At 39.4% G+C, this 21,614-nt stretch overlaps 2 protein-coding genes across 6 annotated transcripts in view; both read left to right on the plus strand.

Annotated features, from left to right (window-relative positions):
* The window catches only part of LOC129727054 (transcription factor hamlet), a 251,971-nt gene that overhangs the window by 189,310 nt on the left and 41,047 nt on the right, over positions 1-21,614 (plus strand). The window lies entirely within an intron of this gene.
* Positions 13,828-15,859, plus strand: LOC129727052 (transmembrane protease serine 9-like). Of its 2 annotated transcripts, none has more exons than XM_055684443.1 (3): positions 13,828-13,970; positions 14,040-15,129; positions 15,197-15,859. In XM_055684443.1, the coding sequence occupies exons 1-3, from the start codon at positions 13,910-13,912 to the stop codon at positions 15,798-15,800; spliced, it is 1,755 nt and encodes a 584-aa protein (XP_055540418.1). In that variant the 5' UTR covers positions 13,828-13,909; the 3' UTR covers positions 15,801-15,859. The 2 variants fall into 2 exon arrangements, with proteins under 2 accessions (XP_055540418.1, XP_055540419.1); XM_055684444.1 differs by having other exon boundaries at positions 14,043-15,129.

Raw genomic sequence — 21,614 nt, forward strand, 5'->3', positions numbered from 1 at the left:
GCATCCTCCTTCACTGATTTCGTGTAGAATTGCGGTCCCGGAAGTGTTTTCGCATCCTGTTTAACGTATGTTTCGTCGTCCATGGCTCGAGATTGTTCCCGACTTATTTGGAACCTTCCAATTCTTATACGTCTTCAAAGAGTTCCTAGTCTTGATTCTTTGAATCATCCCAATGCTGGTTTTGAATCTTTAGGCCAAATCAGGCGTTGATTCCGATCGATGTAGTTTAATGTACTCGACCACTTTACCATCCAGCTCGGGCATACTGGGACCAGGTCTCCTTCCGGATCCTAGCAAGTCCTTCAAAGTACACTCGTTGCCATACTTACTAATAATATTTTTCACGCTTGTGAGGTGCACTTTATAGCGTTTTGCTATTTGATGGTAGGTTATGTTCTTTTCAGAGCACCAAGTGTGCATACCCATTTCGAAAACGAACCACTAAATTAAAACAAATTGGTACACACGAAGCGAAGTTTAGTCATTTTTGAGTAAATGAATTTTAAAAGTTGCTAATTACTTAACGATACAGTTCTTAGAATGAAATGGCAAAATATATCTCGAGTACTGACCTACGGCAATGCGCAAATCTGTTGCTATGACAACTGTTAACCAGCGCATGCGCAAATGCGTTATTATGCGCAGTGCAACTAGATCGGCTATCGTTTTTATTAATGGCAGTTTAGATTGATTATAAATTGATGAAAAAAAAGAAGTTTTAACGTTATCTGGACATACAATCAAACAAAACTTGAAAACGTTGTTGGATATACGATAACAAAGCTTGGAGTGATATTGGTTACAATGCAAGCGTTTTGTTAATCTTTTGATGAATTTTGAAATCGCTCGAGCAATTTAAATAATAGTTTGATCAAATAATTTTACGTGGACTGCTGAATACCACAACCTTTATCCTGAGGAAAAGCACTTTAACGGTACGTAGAGTTTTTATTAGATGGTGTAATGTCTTATGAAGAGACGTAGTGAGGATATTGTTACTACTCGCCGGGTTCGTCACTTCTAAATTTGCTTACGGAAAAACTTATTTAAGTCTCTGAAGAAGTAATCATGGCTAAAGGCACCAAAATTCACAGGAATGGTTATAATCTTTCATTTTTTCAGTTTGAGCTCTAAGACAAAACCTGTGTTGACCGGCGTAATTATTCTAGATTAAATTGGCAAATTACAATTGTAGTTGTTTGAAGGTTAAGTATTTTGTAACAAATTAGCTATTAGTTATACCATGTGGCTGATCAAAATAGGGACTTTTCAAAACCACTAGAATGTGTGAAATCGAATTAATCGATTTTCCATTGATACAACCGGTTAATTTTTGATCGAACTACTCATACAATGATATAATTATCCGTTCGATAATTGTCTTGTTGACTTCAATAGTTGAATCTTTGCAATAAAACAAGAAACATATTCACAGTCAAGCAATGTTTATTTCTGAATTTACCTTTTTATTTTTCGAGCATATACTTCGCGCATAATCATGAAAAGAAAAAATAATTTCGAGCTAGCACTTCGACTCTATTGAGTGGAACGTTTATCTTAACAGAGACTCGAAGGATGATCCTCCACATACACAGCAAGCGTCGTGCTTACCAGTGTCGAGTATACTTTCCGGTAGTGAAACGATTCGCGGTGTGCATTTAGGTGTTCACCATCTTTCAGTTCCTATAGCTGTAATGCGTTGTAGAGGTAATCATCCATCTCGCAAGGACCGCCACGGTTAAGTCAATTAAAGATCCAAGTTTGTCTACCTTTGGTGCAGGTGCTTTGATGCAGGTGCTTGGAATTTTGCGAGTGGCGATCACGTTACCGATATTCCCGTGGTACAGCAGCTGACTTTGAACAGCATTCTTAGCTTTTCCCCACAAACATTTTTGAAATCTAGCCGCATTCTCTTTGGGGGGTGTGATCATATGTTCTGGTAGTGTTTTCAAAGGTTGCAAAAAATAGCGGTCATCGGGATCTCCACCAAAAAGGGGCAACTCTCTAAAAACTGCTTGCCACGCTGCTTTTTGGCTTTTGCTCTGTAACTTTCAGTAACGTACTCTGGCTCGGTTGCGGAAGAAAAATCAAATATCAAGTGATGAAATGAATGATGAAATTATAGTTACCATACAAAATGTATATGGGTCGAAGACGTAGGTCTGCGACTAAAACACGAAGAATTTTCACATACAGTCCAAAAGATATCTACGAGTTACTCAAGCAACCAGAAGTTCGAATTTCACTCAACAAACGAACTTAGAAGTTCACATAAGGTTCGGATTTGGTTCCGCGGAACTTTCTTGCTGAACAACAAGACACATTACTCACAAACCGACCTTCATTCTAAATAAAGTACCGTTAACACCTGAAAGCAACTTAAAAGTTCACGAGAAGCTGCTTGTTCCCCTTAATTGGAACCTTAAAGTTCACATAAAGTTCACACGTGAACTTCAAAACCCCCGGAAAATAAAGTTCGGTTAACATTTTATCCGTACTTCTAATCAGCACGAAAGTTCAGTAGAAGCTGCTTACTACTCTTCATTGGAACCTTAAAGTTCAGATAAAGTTCACACGTGAACTTTAAAACCCTTAGAATTGAAGTTCGGTTAGCATTTTATCCGTACTTCTAATCAGCACGAAGGTTCAGGAGAAGCTGCTTGCTCCTCTTCATTGGAACCTTGAAGTTCACACAAAGTTCACACGTGAACCTTAAAGCCGCCGGAAATTAAAGTTCGGTTAGCATTTTATCCGTACCTTTAATCGGCACGAAAGTTCAGAAGAAGTCTATGTCGTACTTCATTTCCACTTCAAAGTTCATGTTAAGTTCTGACTCGTGCTTTACTCTACTTTGGCGAAAGTGAAGTTTGCTTCAGGATTAGTGATAAAAAAAGAGTTTTTCAAAAACAATAAAAAAATGTGGTCTATTTTATTATCATCGGAATTTTATTATCTAAATTAATGGCAAAAAGAAAACAAAGCTATGATTCCAATAGTTAATATTAGGGTGCTTAAAGGTTTCTCTATCTAAACACTTTCTTTTGTTACCTTACAGGATATCAATTATGAATATGCAGGTCAAACAAAAAAATTAACCGGATATAAGCTGTGAGTTCCCGTTAGACACTTGTTGTGCGTGATGCTTTCATACCTGAGCAATTTGCCCAAATCTTGGGTGTTTTTTATGTAGACCACAGCATGATGTCGCCGGTTTTGGAAGTCCGAATCCATTTCTCGGACACCACCGAGAGTTCCTTGTGTGCGGCACACAGCATATCTATTGAGCGAAAAAGTTTTCATTGATTTTGAACATTTATCATATTTTGTACATACTGCTTACCAGAATAAATTTTCGATAAACGTTTGGAAGGAAAATATTGCGTACACAACCTTTTTCAATTACATTACCACTAAACTGCAGCAGCAAAATCAAAACAAACTAGAGAACTGTCAGACTTAAGTTTACATTGCGCTCTACGTGTACTTTTTCTGAACTAGAAAGTTCAGAAAAAGTTCCACGTCAGCCTTTTCTGAACTTCCTAGTTCGCATGAGGTTCCGCCTGTACTTTATCTGAACTTTCAAGCTGAAAGAGAGATCCGGTATGTTCCTAGCTATGAACGTGTAGGTAATGAAGAGAAATCAGCACATCGAGTAAAATCGATGCTGATCTCATATAGCGGGAATGGAGCAGTGGTATGAATCTAGGCTTCAAAGAGGGAGGACTCGAGTTCGAAGCTTGTGTAGTAAGTTGCAAAAAAAATTATAAAATTTAATAATAAATGAAGCCGGACATTATTCTTCTGATCTAAGTTTATCCAGTAAATGATTATCATGGGATTTGAAGCAACACGGAATGATGAGTGAGGAAATTGAAAAATTGCAAATTGATTTTTATTTTAAGTATTTTGAAGTTTTCTTCTCAAGCTGAATAGCGCTCTGTTCAGCGACCTAACCGAACTTAATGTAAACTTTCTAGTTCGGTTTAGAAGCTGCTTTGCATGCTACTCGAAGTTTATTCAACAAATGCTAACTTGAAAGTACGGTTAGTTACTTAAAAATGGAGCTGAATAGAATTCTATTCATGATCGTTAGATTGGCTGATTAGTCTATGAATTCTACTTTTATCCGAACTTTTGGTTACTTGGGTAGACAGTATTTATTGACCAATGAAATTAAGTTTCTACCCAGTGCGCATGTTTTCGACAATCCGAATCACACTCATCTTACAAAACAATTCACTAAGGGGGGTTATTTCCAGTCAGTTAAACCCTACGGATACCCTTCGACCCATGATCATTCCGGGCGCATTCCGCAACTTTAATCCATCAACGCGACAATCAGGGGCCTAATAGATGAGCCACCAGTCCATCATTGACCCGCGATCTATCAATCATCATAGTTCACGCGGACGGCCGTCACGACGACGGTGGGCCCCTTTGGAGGTTACCAGTCTGTTGGCAGGCGCCCCCTTCGAACAATTCATCAGTAGTGAACTGGTCTGGGCTACAATGTCACAAGATACGGACGAGAGACTCATCATCATCAACATCATCATTACTATTGAACCGCCTCGTTTGTCTATGCTTGTTTGGCCCTCCCCTGCGCCAGTGTTTGCAGTAGCTGTAAGCTGTAAGTGCCATCGGCCTCGATCCAGTACGGAGTGCAATTCACATTGACGCAATCCGGTAAACTATCTGAATAAAACCTTTTATCTACTACAAGAGCGAAAAAACGTTTTCTAGCCTCGCGGAACAATACAGCATCCATTCAAAGAGACATCATTTGCGTAATTAAATCATATCAAAACGAAACGAGTCTCTATTATTACCCGACTTCGGAGCGGCGATTCTCAGAGCACGCCACTAATGAACTTATTAATTTCTCGCGCAAATTTACCTGCATTTTTTTGTGTCCGCGTGGAATGCCATCGCTCCGCTATTGTCGTTTATTGTCTGTTTGCATAAAGACACTAAACGACCGGCGCGCGGCGTGGTCGCGTTGTCGTGAGTCTGTCTTGCCAAGGCAGAAGACGAGCAGATGGGTCCAATAATAAAAATAATAGTAACCTATGCAGGCTAATGATGATGATGACGCCGATGGTTGGTCCGATATTTGCAAAACTTCAACTCATTGTTGTCAACCACGGCATCTACGGGCCGGGCTCCAACCCGCATGGGAATTTCGCTCGAGTGGCATCTTCAGCTTCGCCACTTGTCAGTACCTGGGGCTTCACCTGGACGAAACGGCAGCGCCAGGGGTTGGATGTGTTTTACTAGGTCAGTGTAATTATTCGCTGCCACCACGGTCGGTGTTAGGAAAGAATCTGCTCTGTCATAGATCGATTCCTCTGTGGGCTCTCGTTTGTGCAGCAATTTCCATTTATCATTTGCGCTCGATCCGCTTCTGAGTGGCCTCATCCAATCGAAGATTACCTGCCTGCATTATTGACGACGACGACGACCGGATTCTTCTGTGAAAGTGGTGGTCCTATATTTTCCCAAGCTCCACCCCGATAGTGAGCCTAGGTTCAATTCTTTAGGTGCGAAGGGCTATATCAGTCGATGCGGCCCCACATCGCTTGGACCCTGGTCTAATCGATAGCACAGCAGGACTCATCATCGTCATCGGCGATCGGCGGGCGGCAAACCGGGGACATAATAAGTAGCTATTAAGTGGGTTGCTGTTTTTGCTTCGTAACGCAAAAAAGGGGCAAAACATTATGTGCAGCTGGGCGAGAGTGGAGATCGGGATTGCGATTATATAGACGCTATTGAATGGATCTCAGAACGTAGATAATGAGGAGAAAGAGAGCTTTGTTTTTCGCTTCACGTGTTCCGGATCTGCGGACAATGTTGCGAAAGCTGTTAGGATAGGAGAACCCCGGGTGACGTTTGCTCGCAGACAGGATCGCCACGGCTGCGGGAGAATTGGGGTCAGCGAGAAATATTTGTTGATCGTTAATCGGTCACAATGAAATGGTTTTAGATAGGAAAATAGCTTGAAAACTGGGTTTGAACGTTTGTCAGAGACCTTGATCAAGAGAAAACTTCGATTTCCAAAGCCAAACAATTTTCTCAACTAGTTTTTCTTCCTACAATGTTTTAATTGATTTTGAGAAGCAATTTTTTTCAGTTTATTTCTCCGTTTTGTTGCCTTTTTTTGAGGCTTAATATATCAAAATCAAAACATTTAGTCTTAATTAATCAGGAAATTAAAATTCATTTTGTTCGGCAGAGTTGTGGCACATTTTATAAGCAATAATTCTGCCAAAACATCAAACTTTTGTATGACTTTTAGGAAGTTTTCTATAGAATTAATAATTTTCTACATTTTTCAACGTTCTACTTTGTTATCAATAGAGTGCTGACACTTTGAGTTTACGTGGGTCATTCGTGCAAACATTTGTTCCGAAGACGCAATAAAACTAGATTGAAGGCAAACGGTGCTAAGAAATTAAGCCATCTTTGATCACAGTGCATTGTGATTGATGAGATCGCTAACTTGAAAGTGAGTTGTGTAGCTTGTCGGAGCGATTGGTACCCCGACTCATAAATTTGTTTCTTCCGTATAGTCAAATCTTTCCGGTGACGAGCTTGACGATGAAATTTCAATTCTAGAAAAAAAAGTTCACCTTGAATGACTCTTTTGCGAAGCACACCACGGTTTCATATGTTTACCAAGCGAATCCTTTCGCCCAATTAGCTTCCATCAGTACTAGGAATTGAAGAACCACCGCAAAAAGCCCCCAAACTGTTGCGCGGGTCCTCCCTCCGCACGAACAGTTGGCAATGGGGTGCGCAGAAGTCAGTGGGTGCAGCAGATCGATTAGCCGTTGATTGTGGCTATCACGACTAGGCCTACTCTTCTCCGAACCCGTGGCCAAGCAGCACCAGCACCAGGTACAGTAACCCTTGAGGATGGCACGGTATGCCAAGACTAATTGGCTCATAGCTAGACCGATCCGAGCTCGCGGTCGCTCATGGCATCGCGTTTCGATATGCGCTTTCATTCGTTGTGGTTTCGCTAGTTTTCGGGGCGGATCCCAGAAGCACAGAAGTCCGTCCGGCTTCGGGCCAGGTGAGGCAACACGGTAGAATTTCAGTCATTTCGAGTTTTCTTTATACGGGGATTGATTGCGCTAGGGGCCAAAACGGCAGCCCTCGGTAAAGACCGCTTCTCAATTGAGTGATGGACGCACATCTTCGCCACAGAGACTGGATTACCGAACGACAGCCAGCAGCACACGAGTGTATCCAATTTCTGCTGTCAAATTAAATTTCAAGTTTGTCGGTATCCCGCTGAGCTAGACAGACGGACAGACAGCCGCGTGGACGAGGAGACGGTCAGTTTTGCCCTGGCGATTGGTGGTAGATTCGGTCACCGATAATGTTTAGAGATGCTAACTCTACACAACTTCCATTTTTTTCTGACAGTGAAAAATAATTTCCAGTAGATTAAGTTCGAAATTAGCTGAAGTTTGGTAACACTGCCACCGGTAAAAGCATTTTTCAAACAAACCACAATCGAAATGAACTCCTTTTGTTATACTTGGAATGCTATCAAAATGACATTTCGTTTCGAACTGTTTGGTGAGTTTCCTATCATATTACAACGTTTCTCGCCGTTAACCGATTAGAAAACAGAAGCCTTCCCACCTTTTGGGTTGCAGTGATACGTAAACTATCTTCTGGACCTCCTGCGGGGCTGGAATCGACTGGCTGCTGTCAGTCCTTCATCGTCGTTCATGCGTTCGTTCGTTCCGGATTGTTTAGTGCAAAAGTAACCAGCCGAGAAATAAATCAACAATTGTGATGGATTTGATGTCACCTCCTGCCCGCCCCGATGATCGATGTTGTGCGTGATGCGCCGCGGCTGCTAGTATTGCGCGTTCGTAGGCAGAAGCGAAGATGCGGCCGCTCTTTGATCGCGTCCCAATGGAAAGCAGTTGGCATCTTGTCCGAAAATATCGGATTACCTCAAAGAGCCACGCTCGGCTCACAAGGCTAGGATCGCGAAATTCGTTCTAGTTGCAACGTTGATTGATTCCTCGAGTTAATCATACAAAGCACAACAAGCTCAACAGACAAAAGGTCTAAAGTACTTGTCAACGTTTTTTTTTTTTTTTTTTTTTTTTTTAAGGGGGGATTTGCTACTAACTTAAGTATTTATGATAAATATTAGTAAATAATGAGTATGTGTGTCCAATCACAAATGGTGACTTCTCAACACTGTTAGAAATTTGTAATTTTAATTGTTAGGATTTGTTTGCTTTCGCAATTAGGACTTATCATTCGTAGGGATTTAAACCTACTTGTCAGAAAAGGGGAAGTAAACTTACAACTAACTTAATTGCTAACTTATTGGCTATAAAGAGAGCTTATCGTAGCAATTGAGGATTGCAACGATTTTTGTCGAAAATTGTTAATAATTTTATTTGACATAGCTTCTAATGGTTCAACACCAGTAAGTCTATGTAATTCGAGTGTACCAAACCAAGGAGGACGCTTCAAAATCATTTTCAGAATTTTATTCTGAATCCTTTGGAGCGTTTTCTTCCTTGTTGAACAGCAACTTGACCAGATCGGTACAGCATAAAGCATTGCTGGTCTAAAAATTTGTTTGTAAATCAAAAGTTTGTTTTTTAAACAAAGTTTAGAATTCCTGTTAATGAGAGGATATAAACATCTCGTATATTTGATGCACTTGGCTTGTATACTCTCAATGTGCTCTTTGAAAATAAGTTTTTTATCATAAATTAGCCCCAAGTACTTAACCTTGTCGGACCAACTTAAAATAACCCCATTCATCTTGACAACGTGATTATTGTTTGGCTTGAGGAAAGAAGCCCTAGGCTTATGCGGAAAAATTATCATTTGAGTTTTAGAAGCATTGGGAGAGATTTTCCACTTTTGCAAGCAGGAAGAAAAAATATCTAAACTTTTCTGCAATCGACTGCATATAACACGAAGACTTTTTCCTTTTACGGAAATGCTTGTGTCATCGCAGAACAATGACTTTGTGCATCCTGGAGGCAAATCAGGAAGATCTGAAGTGAATATGTTGTACAGGACTGGACCCAAGACTGAACCTTGAGGTACACCTGCTCTGACATGAAATCTATCAGATTTTGAATTCTGATAGACAACCTGCAGAGTTCGATCAGTAAGATAATTTTTTAAAATTTTGATTAGGAAAATTGGAAAATTAAAAGTTTGCAATTTCGCACTCAAACCTTTATGCCAAACACTGTCGAATGCTTTTTCTATGTCTAAAAGAGCAGCTCCAGTGGAATAACCTTCAGATTTGTTAGCTCGTATCATATTAGTAACTCTGAGCAATTGATGAGTTGTGGAATGCCCATGGCGAAATCCAAACTGTTCATTTGCAAAAATTGAATTTTCGTTGATGTGTGACACTCTCTGTTAAGAATAATTCTCTCAAACAGTTTACTTATTGAAGAAAGCAAACTGATTGGTCGATAACTTGAAACTTCAGCTGGGTTGTTATCCGGTTTTAAAATGGGAGTAATTTTTGCATTTTTCCATAATTTGGGAAAATATGCAATTTTGAAGCAGCAATTGAAAATTTTCACTAAAAATTCCATTGTGCTCTCAGGGAGATGTTTGATTAGTATATTAAAGATTCCATCGTCACCAGGTGCTTTCATATTTTTGAAATTTTTAATAATTGATTTAATCTCATTCAAGTTGGTTTCAATTATTTCTGCAGGTAAAAAATTCTGGGAAGAAATGAAATCAAATTGACGTGTGACTTCATTTTCAATTGGACTCACAAAATTCAAATTTGAGTTATGAACACTCTCAAACTGCTGAGCAAGTCTTTGAGCCTTTTGTTCATTGGATACAAGAAAACGTTCACCATCTTTTAAAACTGGAATAGGCTTTGAAGGTTTCTTAAGAATCTTCGACAGCTTCCAAAATGGTTTTGAATATGGTTTCAATTTTTCATCTTTAGTCTCAAAATTTTGATTTCTCAGAAGAGTAAATCTATGCTTAATCTCTTTCTGTAAATCTTTATAAATAGTTTTAAAAACAGGGTCACGAGTACGTTGATATTGACGTCTGCGGATATTTTTCAAACGAATTAGAAGTTGAAGATTTTCGTCAATTATTGATGAATCAAATTTCACTTGAGCCTTTGGAACAGAATAATTCCTGGCATCAACAATTGCACATTTTAATGCTTCCAAAGCAGAATCAATATTCACTTCGTTTTGCAAATCAAGCTCATTATTGAAATTTCTCTCAATATGAGTTTTGTAACTTTCCCAATTAGCCTTGTTATAATTAAAAACAGAGCTCATAGGGTTTAAAACTGATTCATGTGATAAAGAAAAAGTTATTGGAAGATGGTCAGAACCAAAGTCAGCATGTGTGATCAAATCACTACATACATGACTTTGATCTGTTAGCACCAAATCAATTGTTGAAGGGTTTCTTACAGAAGAAAAGCATGTAGGACTATTCGGAGACAAAATAGAATAGTATCCTGAAGAACAATCATTGAATAAAATTTTGCCATTGGAATTACTTTGAGAATTATTCCATGAACGATGTTCAGCGTTAAAATTGCCGATTATGAAAAATTTCGAACGATTTCTGGTGAGTTTTTGTAAATCACCTTTAAAATAATTTTTGTGCTCGCGTGTGCATTGAAATGGTAAATATGCTGCGGCAATGAATAAAATCCCAAGTTCAGTTTTAACTTCAATTCCCAAAGTTTCAATAACTTTCGTCTCAAGATGGGGAAGAGCACGATGTTTGATTCGGCGATAAATAACAATTGCAACTCCACCGCCGGAACCCTGAATCCTATCATATCTATGAACCACGTAATTGGGATCATATTTTAATTTTATGTGAGGTTTCAAAAATGTTTCAGTAATAATTGCAATATGCACATTATTTACTGTTAAAAAATTAAAAAGCTCATTCTCATTGGCCTTCAATGAGCGAGCATTCCAATTTAATATTTTAATTGTTTTATTTAAAATCATTGCTAAATTTTTAAATTAGAAACAATTTTAATAGTAAAATTTGTGCCTATTTGAATGGCTTCAAACATTGATTTTGCCTGCAACATGGCGTTCATAAGATCGAACATTGCCTGTTGCAGAAAAGAAAGTTTACCTGCCGTAATAGGCCCCAGGCAGTTGAAATTAGAAAAAATATTTTCGGCAGCAATATTAGCTGGAGTAATAGGTGTACAATTATTTTCTAGCGTGTTTTGCTTACCCATATTAACGGTCATTTTCGAACTACCAACACTAAGCGGTATAATGTTCGAACTACCTGTAACCTGTGCATAAGTTAAACGGGTATGCAAAGGAGTAGGTAAACTATGCGTCACTGGTACGCTTGGAGAATTTTGTTTTGAAGTTGGTTTTAATTGAGAAACTGAATTTTGTTTACCTTGCCTTGCCTTAACAATTGCTAAACGGACTGGGCATTGATAAAAATTTGACATGTGGTTGCCGTTACAATTCGCACAGCGAAAATTTTTACTCTCTTTCACAGGACATGTGTCCTTTTTGTGAGAAGTGTCTCCACAATTAAGACATTTTTGGTTCATGTTACAGAATTTGGAACCATGGCCATAACGTTGGCAAGTACGGCATTGGGTGATATGCTTTTCACCTCCGCCATACTTCCTATAAATTTCCCACTTTACACGCACATTATACAAAGCATGTACTTTTTCAAAAAATTTTAAGTTGTTAACCTCATTGTGTTAAAATGAATTAAATAATTAACAAGGGAAATTCCAGTTCTCTGACTGTTTTCGCCTCGTGATTTTTGTTTCATTAGAATTACTTGGGTAGGGGCTATGCCAAGTAATTCTGTTAAAGTAAGTTTGATCTCATCAACGGTTTGATCGTTGGTGAGACCTTTCAAGACAACCTTGAACGGCTTGGCGTTCTTGGTGTCATATGTAAAAAATTTGTACATCTTGTCAGTTAAATACTGAACAAGACGATCACGACCCTTTACTGAGTCGGCTAATAAGCGGCATTCACCTCTACGGCCAATTTGATAGGTAATTTTAACGTCAGAAACAAACGTTGAAAGTTCCTTTTTGAATATATTAAATTCAGAAGAAATAGTTACCACAATAGGTGGAATTTTCTCATTTTTTAAAGATTTTATATTTTGTATAGTTTCATTATTAATAACTTCCATTTCACCAGCTTCTTGCTCAGGCAAAATATCAAAAGGATTGTCACTACAGACACTCGATGTGTCAGAAAGAGATGCCTCTCTTTTCCTCCCCTCAGCGATGCGAGGTTTCTTTTTTCGTCCAGCCATTTCAGGTGATACGAAAAAAGTTAAAACAAATGTTAAATTCAAAAGTAGGTAGTCTTGAGAAAGACTGATGGGAAATAACTTTCAGGTAATCTTTAAAAGACACACTGACAAAACACAAACTTTGAAGCTATAGGCAGTCAAGGACCAGTCCACAAGCAACCGAAAAAACGTCTGATCTGTAGGACAGTTCAAGACGCACTGGTACTTGTCAACGTTTGATTAAACCTACCACACCCTTTCCCGAAGGGAAACAAACTCGCGGAAGGTTGGCACGATTTATCCTTGACTCATTAGCTATAGGGCGACACGGTGGTGTGGTAATTGAATTCCTCCCGTGCCCTGCCGGTGGCCACCGTGTCTGAGTGAAGCAGCTGAAGTTTGTCTAAAGACCATGCGGGGTGCATTCAACATTTGAAGAAGTTTAAACTGTCCGTTTCTTCCGCTAGTGAATTACCGCTACCAGCCCTGCGAAAGCGGAACTGGAACCGGTCGTGCTTGAGATTAATGACATGTAAAACGGTTCGCGACGGCAAACTGATTGAGAGCAGCGAACGATTAAGTGCGAATACTAGACTACGCCTGAATCGAACTGTGTGTGTGTGTGTGTCGGTATAAGAAAATCATCGGAGCGCAAACCGTCGTCGAGGTTTAACGAATTATAAATGAATCGATTATAGCTGGAGCGTACACACGCAAAGTGCGGATAGATTTTCGCAAGAGAATGGGATTCTAATGAAGACGTATAAGTCACAGTCTTGTTAATGCTGTCGTGACATTTGTTATGCTTATCTGAAATGCTTAATCCCCAGTCGCCCTTTAACCTTGGCAGAGCACTACAAATCTAGAGTTGGGCTTAACCAGCTTCTTTAAAGATATGCTACTTGGGTAGCCAATAACTGCGGGTTAGAGGAAAATAAACTTGCTGACAGCTAAGCAAGAGATTTTAACTCTCATTTACTCTGTTTTTGCGGAGATCATGGATCTCGGGGTAGTTCTATTTCGTTGGAAGAGAACTCTAACTCCATTCCTGGTATAAAGCATTATTCCCAAAATGGTCTCTGGTTTAAATACCGAATTCCACCTCGGTAGTTGGCAACGTTTAGCATTATTTCGCTAAGCATTCGAGACAAAGATTCGTATTGTTAGACTGACCCTTTTGCTGATCTAAAACTGTTAAACATCGCAATCACATCACTCTCGTTCTTTCAGCACGATCGCTCTCACTAGGGTTGAACTCTTCGTCACGCACATGATGACCTGATTTTATTCGAACAAAACTATTTTACTGTGCATACCGACTAAGCATAGTTTAGTCTTCCAAGACAGGCGATCGCTCGCTTAGCGTAACGCCTCGTAACTTCCCACTTATCAGCGCGACAGAACTGGTTCTACAGTGACCAAAGCCGATGCCGATGCGGCCTTCTAGTGTCGAAGCAGCCGTTCTGAGCGAGTCGCGTGCTCGGCTCAGCTCTCTTCCAGCGTCCAGTCTGCTTGTTTTGAACGGTCATGAAATAGGGGATTCACAACAACGAAATCTTGTGTCAATGGTCAGACAGATTGTTGTCTCAGTTTACCACCGAGTATGAAGCTATTCACAATTGCGATCGTGCTAGTTCTAGAAATTATTTCTTGGTCCAATGATGGTAAGTTTTTGATTGTTTTTTTTTTTTTTTGGTTTTGAAGGTCGAAGGGTTGAATATCTGGTTTTCCAGCAGCTGCCAGTTGTGGACAGAAGAAAGCAATCGCCCAACAGTTCATTGCTTTTGGGTACCGCGCATTGGCTGGATCATGGCCTTGGCACGGTGCAATGTTCGTCCGAGTGCCGAAAAGCTCATCTTATGCATGCGGAGTGACAGTTCTAACAGAGCAGTTTGTCATCACCGCTGCGCACTGTACGATAGATCCTACCGAGAGGCAGCGATTGCCACCGAGTCGGGTGTTTGTCAAACTTGGAGTAACGAATCTGGATGCATCGGAAAAACATGCCCAACAACATAATGTGGACATTATTATACGTCACGAGGGGTACGATGACATATCCTTCGAAGATGATGTGGCTCTAATGAAACTTTACACAGAGATTACATATTCGAGCCACGTGCAGCCGATCTGTTTGTGGCAAGGGGATAAATCACTGAACAAAATTGTTGCGAAGATCGGATATATTGCCGGCTGGGGGCTGGACGAAAACTATGGTTTACCGAAAGACCTGAATGAGGCGACAATGCCGATCGTGTCTAAGCAAGATTGTCTGGATAGTGATTATGATCACTATTCAAAAGTTTTTCATGATAAAAAAACATTCTGTGCTGGTTATCGGAATGGAACGGCGGCGGGTCCTGGAGATAGTGGAGGCGGTATGTTCCTCCGCGTCGGTAACAGTTGGGTACTACGAGGGATTGTAAGCAATGGAAAAACGGATCCGAATACGTTGAAGATCATAAGCACTAGCTATTTGGTGTTGATGGATGCAGCTTACTATATAGACTGGATAAGATCTCATGTTACCATCGAAACTACGATCGAAACGGATGCGGAGCCGATCGAAACGCCGGCTGCTAGTACATCTAGCGGTGATCAGGCAAACCTTCTTGATGTTTCACAGTGCGGTAAGGAAAAATATCCTCTAGGGACTCCTGAAGAATTCAAGGGTTCACTTGGACAGTATCCTTGGCTGGCGGTTATTGAATTTGTAAATTTAAACACTCGCTTTCTGGAAGACGTTTGCCATGGAATTTTAATTCATCCGAGATTTATGCTAACTGCTGCGCATTGTGTTCAGCGGCGACGACTCGCGACTCTGTGAGTATTTTTTTTTTTCTTTTTTGATTGTATTGTTCGAGTTTGAGAAATTACATTTTTCTTTCAGTCGCTCGGTTCGACTCAACGACTATCGGTTGGATACCGTTACCGATATCTTCGAAGTTGAAGGGAAAACTGTGAAAACCACAGCAGTGCGAATCCCAATCAAAGGTGTTTCCGTTCACCCGAGCTATGACACTCCAAAATTTGCTAATAATATCGCGCTGATCCAGCTGGATCAGTCAACGGCTCTTACACCTATCTGCTTACCCACCAAAGGAACGCCAGTTCCGGCGAATAAATTACTCAGCATTGTTGGCTGGAAGAAACATTCTCGCCCAGAAAAATATTTGATCAGAAACGTGGTTCAGCTGGCGGACTTCCAAAGTTGCAAACGAAAATACGCAGATACCAACGTAGCTTTAGATACGTCAGGAGGACAGATTTGTAGCACCTACAATCACGACGATAACGATGAAAACTGCTCGCACTATATGGGAGCCGCTCCGTTTCAGTACGTGAGAAATGGTCCGTTTGAGGGCCGTTATTTCCTGGCGGCGATCTCCAGCTTTGGCCATTCCGACTGCCGCCGGGAGGAATATTCGGACGTGTTCACCAATGTGGGCCACTACAGCGATTGGATTCGTGATAAGCTGAAGCAAAATGAGTAAAGTGTAAAGTGCTATAATGTTTGTTGGGTGAATAAATATGGCAGCTGTTTCTCATGTGATTACGTTGAATAAAAGATATCATTGCGTCTTTCAAAAGACTCAATTCAGTCCAAAAAAGAAAGGTGAGGGAACTCGTTTCCTAAGGCGTTGATAAGGGATGGAGTTTTTAATAATAAGCAATATATTGACCTCGTAGAAAGCTAGATCTTGGAGCACAAAATGGCATCTGGAGTTATTTCCCGGATCCGAAAATGCCCATATTGGATGGTATCTGACAATTTTGCAGAAACCGACAGTCGCCATCTTAGATTATAATATTTTTTTTCGGTTTCTGTATATTATTTCGATTTCGAAACTCATAATAAATAGCATTTGGCATTTGGGTCTGGACGAGGGAAATTTTTTTTCTAAGCCTAAAAAGTCACACCTTCTATTCCCGTTCATTTTTCGCATCCTCGCAAACTGCATACATTGCCCTCTTTACTAAACTTAATATGTAAGTCATATGACAAAAATGAAACTAGTTCGTAAAGTAACGAAAAATACGTTTTCTATAGCGGAGTTTCTGACAAGCTGCTGCACGTCAACTGCTCTGCGTTCGATGCAAAAAACTTCAATGGTTGGTCGTCAAATATTGGATTACTCCGGTTTTGTAATATAGGTCGGACTCGATTATCCGGAATATAATTTTTTTGTTCCGAAATTTTACCTTTACCTTTCCCTTTTGGCATATTTGTTACCATTAATGTAACTTCCGGCATGTTTGGGACATGTTCGAATTAAGTGAAAATGATCAGTGTCCAATTAATTTTTTTGCTTCTCAAGATTTTACCTCTTTTCCCCTTAGAAATAAATTCTGTTGTACCACTGCATCATACAAGTGAAATGAAAAAAAAAAAAAGATGTATTTACTTTATGTGCGTTAATCGCAAATTTGAATTTTTTTTCTCTGATTCGATTATCCGGGAAACTCGATTATCCGGAGTGATTTTTTTTTTGTTATCATGGATCTCCGTATTGGCCAATATGCTGAAATTTTGAAGTCAATGAATAGTTTACTTACATATCAGCTATTAAGAAGAAAATCGACAGATACACGGTTGTCACAAGCTTTCGACACAACAACAAATATTACTGTAAACATTCGTTATCGTTCGGATCAAATCAGTTTAGATAACTCATAGCACTCTAATTTTGGAAACGTTTTAGGTTTACCGTCCTAGGCACCCTCCTACTATGATGCCAGTTCCTGCTGCTAATTACACCAGTGCCGTCGCATCCACTGTCATTCCAACCGCAGCCACTACCACCACAGCCTCCAACGTTCCTGCCACTGCTGCTGTTGCAACGTTTGGTTCTGTGAAGATTTAAGAAGACGTCATCGGTTATTTTCGGGAAAGTTTCAACACTGAGAAATCAACGGTGAAGTACAAAAAGCTGGTACCTAAAGGCAAGCAACTCAATGTTCTGACATTCGTCTCTTTGAAAGTATCAGTATCGGATGATTTAGAAACTGCTACTTCGTTCTACGGCCTATCTGGTCGAACTTAATTCAGCTATTGAGAGTATTCTCAATATATAATTTTATGAGCATGAGCATGAGCATGAGTATTGACGACCGTACATATCGTAGTTGCACCTCCGTGATTGACCTGAGCTAGTGAAGTTGGATAGTTTTTGGGATGTTATACCATCTTCAACTCTCACTTTAAAGGGATCAATAACGGCGCCGGCCACGTCCTTACAGTCGTTGGAGAAAAATAAGAAAAGGTTGGTTCGACAAACGTTGTTATGAGACCGAGTTCACCTCTGCATCTCTACGGATGTCACAGGAAGGGTATTTGTGTTAGTATGATGGGGTAGGCAACACGATCAGATATTTTCGAATCCCGCGCGCGAAGAATAATTTTTTTTAAACCAAATAATAAATCGTCAGATACAAAAGCTAAGCGCGAAGTAATGAGCTGATTCGCAGGCACCGATTTCATGTCCTGTGAGAGTAAGCTACGCGATACGAATTTCCAGATCACCGTCACAGCAAACCGAACTTAAACGATTAATTACTGTACTTAAAACAAAACCTATCTTTCTTTTTTTTTGTTATTTTAGAATCAATAAGGTTGATATATTTAATAATAAAAAAAATACTGTGAACATTTAATATACATCGCGATTACGTTGTTTGAAGCGGCCACTACACGGTATCCAATTGCTATCATCACATCATCACATTTGACATGTGACTTATATTCGAATGCGAGTTGTGAAAAGTAAATTACACTAAGGTCGCGTTTTACGCGGTATTTTTACGCAGGTTTTTTAAGCGGCTTTTTTACGCGAATTCCGGAATTAACGCGGTTTTTTTTACGCGGATTCCGGAATTTACGCGGTTTTTTTTTTACGTGGATTCCGGAATTTACGCGGTATTTTTTTTTTGGCCGGATTTCGGGTTCCCTTCACTCGGAATGCAAAATAAACGATGGTTTTTTTTACGCGGCTTCCGGAATTAACGCGGTTTTTTTTTACGCGGATTCCGGAATTTACGCGGATTTTTTTTACGCGGATTCCGGAATTTACGCGGTTTTAGGGAATTTACGCGGATTCCGGAATTTACGCGTTTTTTTTTACGTGGATTCCGGAATTTACGCGGTTTTTTTTACGTGGATTCCGGAATTTACGCGGTATTTTTTTTGCCCGGATTTCGGGTTCCCTTCACTCGGAATGCAAAATTAACGATGATTTTTTTTACGCGGATTCCGGAATTTACGCGGTTTTTTTTACGCGGATTCCGGAATTTACGCGGTTTTTTTACGCCGATTCCGGAATTTACGCGTTTTTTTACGCGGATTCCGGAATTTACGCGTTTATTTTTACGCGGATTCCGGAATTTACGCGTTTTTTTTACCTGGATTCCGGAATTTACGCGGTTTTTTTTTTTGACGCAGATTCCGGAATTTACGCGGTTTTTTTTACGTGGATTCCGGAATTTACGCGGTTTTTTTTACGCGGATTCCGGAATTTACGCGGTTTTTACGCGGATTCCGGAATTTACGCGGTTTTTTTCCCGGATTTCGGGTTCCCTACACTCGGAATGCAATATTAACGATGGTTTTTTTACGCGGATTCCGGAATTTACGCGATTTTTTTTACGCGGATTCCGGAATTTACGCGATTTTTTTTACGCGGATTCCGGAATTTACGCGTTTTTTTTACGCGGATTCCGGAATTTACGCGGTTTTTTTACGTGGATTCCGGAATTTACGCGGTATTTTTTTTTGCCCGGATTACGGGTTCCCTTCACTCGGAATGCAAAATTAACGATGGTTTTTTTTTACGCGGATTCCGGAATTTACGCGGATTCCGGAATTTACGCGTTTTTTTACGCGGATTCCGGAATTCACGCGGTTTTTTACGCGGATTCCGGAATTTACGCGGTTTTTTTACGCGGCACGTATCCCCCGCGTAAAAAGCGACTTTAGTGTATTTTCAAACGCGGGTATGGTCGCATCCATGATATCAATCGTTAACGCAAAAAAAACTTAGTAAAAGATAAAAAAATAAATTTAGGAAAAAAAGAGACACCCACACCTAAACAAAAACGTTCAAAATTAATTGTGTTGCGTCTGTGAATACATAGCAAAAATTTAGCTTGAAGCTAAAAAATAATCATTCAAAAGTCAGAAAAGTCATAACCAGCAAAGAAAAAAACAATGAATATCGGAAAAATTTTAATTTCAAAATTATAAAACATTTAAACAGTTCAAAAATATCGCGAAACAGACAAACAAGTTGTGCGGTACACGTCTTTTCTCAGGTAAGAAATCTAGAGAAACATCTCAAAAGGTCCCATCTGGTTTGATCGATTTTTTTATCTATCAGTTTCATTCAATCACCACAACTTATTGAACACCTTTTATGACACTTTAATTGCACCAGTTGATAGCGGAGGGGTCCCTCTAACCTTCTGAACAAAAACCACGCGTGGGAGAGTTACTAAAATCGAACCATTACCAAAATGAAGGGACGCTCCGGAAAAACATTGAAAGCAGACAGGAACATCTGCAATGTTTATCCAGAAATATGAATATCAACAATGAGAAAATATATAAAAACGCTGCGCTTTGCGCCGTTTCGTGGGATAAAACACACACGCGGATACTAAAAAATAAGTATTTGATTCATGTCGGTGAAAGCCACCAGCAGTTCAAATAAACATGTCTGTAAATGTATGCACTTATCTTAGACACCGAAGCAGCATTCAGTGAGTGAAGCACGCCGCCGCGCTCGAACCCGAGCACAAACAAACCGTTTCCATGATTACAGTTGCCACTCACTCGGCTTCTGCCTCTCAGCAGAACTTGCCATCAGCGACAAGCATATGTACCTACAGCGTAACACTGGAGAAAAGGTTTCACTGCGATGAACTTTAGACCCAATACACCCAATCCGCAGGAACACGAACGCGTTTAAGAAATGTCACCAACACAACACTGCGCTATTAAGAAAGCCGTTTGCAGAGCGATAAACTGTACAATAGGGTGTCCCAAAAAATCGATGTTGGAAAAGTCAAGGTGATCAGCCCTAAATTGAAAGATAATGTAAATAACTTTATTAACGCTTCGCAGTAGAAATTTCAGTTCTTGATCAAAAAAAATTTTTTTATGTGTTTTGAAGGGTATTATCTAAAAATTATGAGAAAGATTCACATTTTTGTGATCCCCCACAAAAAACAACCCCACAAAAATAAAAAATATAAGAAAAAAAATGTAGGAATCAAACAGATTTGAAAAAAGTGCAAAAGAGTGGTTTTGTAGCTTGAAAAAGTCATTTATCAGAATTTTAGAAAGTCGAAATGTTCTACAAAACTGCTATAAATAACATTATCTTTCAATTTAGGGCTGAGCACCTTGACTTTTTCAACATAGATTTTTTTTGGGACAGCCTACTGTACAATAGGGTGTCCCAAAAAAATCGATGTTGAAAAAGTCAAGGTGCTCAGCCCTAAATTGAAAGATAATGTTATTTTGTAGAACATTTCGACTTTTTAAAAAATTGTTTTCAGGTTGCCCAAACGTGATTTATGAAAAAATGGCTTTTTTAAGCTACAACCCACTTTTTTGCACTTTTTTCAATTCTGTTCGATTCCTACATTTTTTCGTACATTTTTTTTTATTTTTATGGGGTTATTTTTGAATATTTTGCCTGGTTTGGTTCAGCATTGTATTCAGGTTTTTGACTCCCAGAGCCTATTAAGCATCACAAAAAAAATAATTTTTCTAATAATTTTTGGATAAAACCCAAATAAAACAAATTTTTGAGCAAGATCTGAAATTTTCATTGCGAAGCGGGATTTACCACGAAAATTTACATGAAAAAAGATACTTGATATCTTATCGGGGAGCTGAGATATTGGCATTTTTCTATGTGTTGGAAAACTATACATTTTAACAAATATGTTAAATAACTGTTTTATTTTGGGAGATAAAAAATTACAATGTTCAGGAAACAAATGCATTTTTGGATGGCTGATAACTTAGTAGAAGGTTTCAAAATTTGGAAAAATCTGCGAAAAAAGTGTAAATGAAAATATGTAAGAGATAGAAACATGATGTATTCGGTAAAGTTTCTTGTTTTAAGATAACCTGAAACTTTGTCGAAGACACCTTGCGTCTATCTTATTCTGATTAAAAAATCAATTTTTTATCTCACTCATTGGTGGATTGATCACCCTTCATTCTACATTGAAAGATGCATTTTTGATTATCCTGAAACTTCTCCAAACATACCTGGTGGCTATAATCAACATTTGAATCA

The sequence above is a fragment of the Wyeomyia smithii genome, chromosome 3, assembly GCF_029784165.1.
Source record: "Wyeomyia smithii strain HCP4-BCI-WySm-NY-G18 chromosome 3, ASM2978416v1, whole genome shotgun sequence".
Taxonomy (NCBI): domain Eukaryota; kingdom Metazoa; phylum Arthropoda; class Insecta; order Diptera; family Culicidae; genus Wyeomyia; species Wyeomyia smithii.

Excerpts from the sequence above, each read along its gene's own strand:
- LOC129727052 (XM_055684443.1), top strand. The coding sequence starts at position 13,910 with ATGAAGCTATTCACAATTGCGATCGTGCTAGTTCTAGAAATTATTTCT. Across the intron at positions 13,971-14,039 it reads TATTTCTTGGTCCAATGATG|CAGCTGCCAGTTGTGGACAG; the intron begins GTAAGTTTTTGA and ends CTGGTTTTCCAG. Across the intron at positions 15,130-15,196 it reads CGGCGACGACTCGCGACTCT|TCGCTCGGTTCGACTCAACG; the intron begins GTGAGTATTTTT and ends TTTTTCTTTCAG.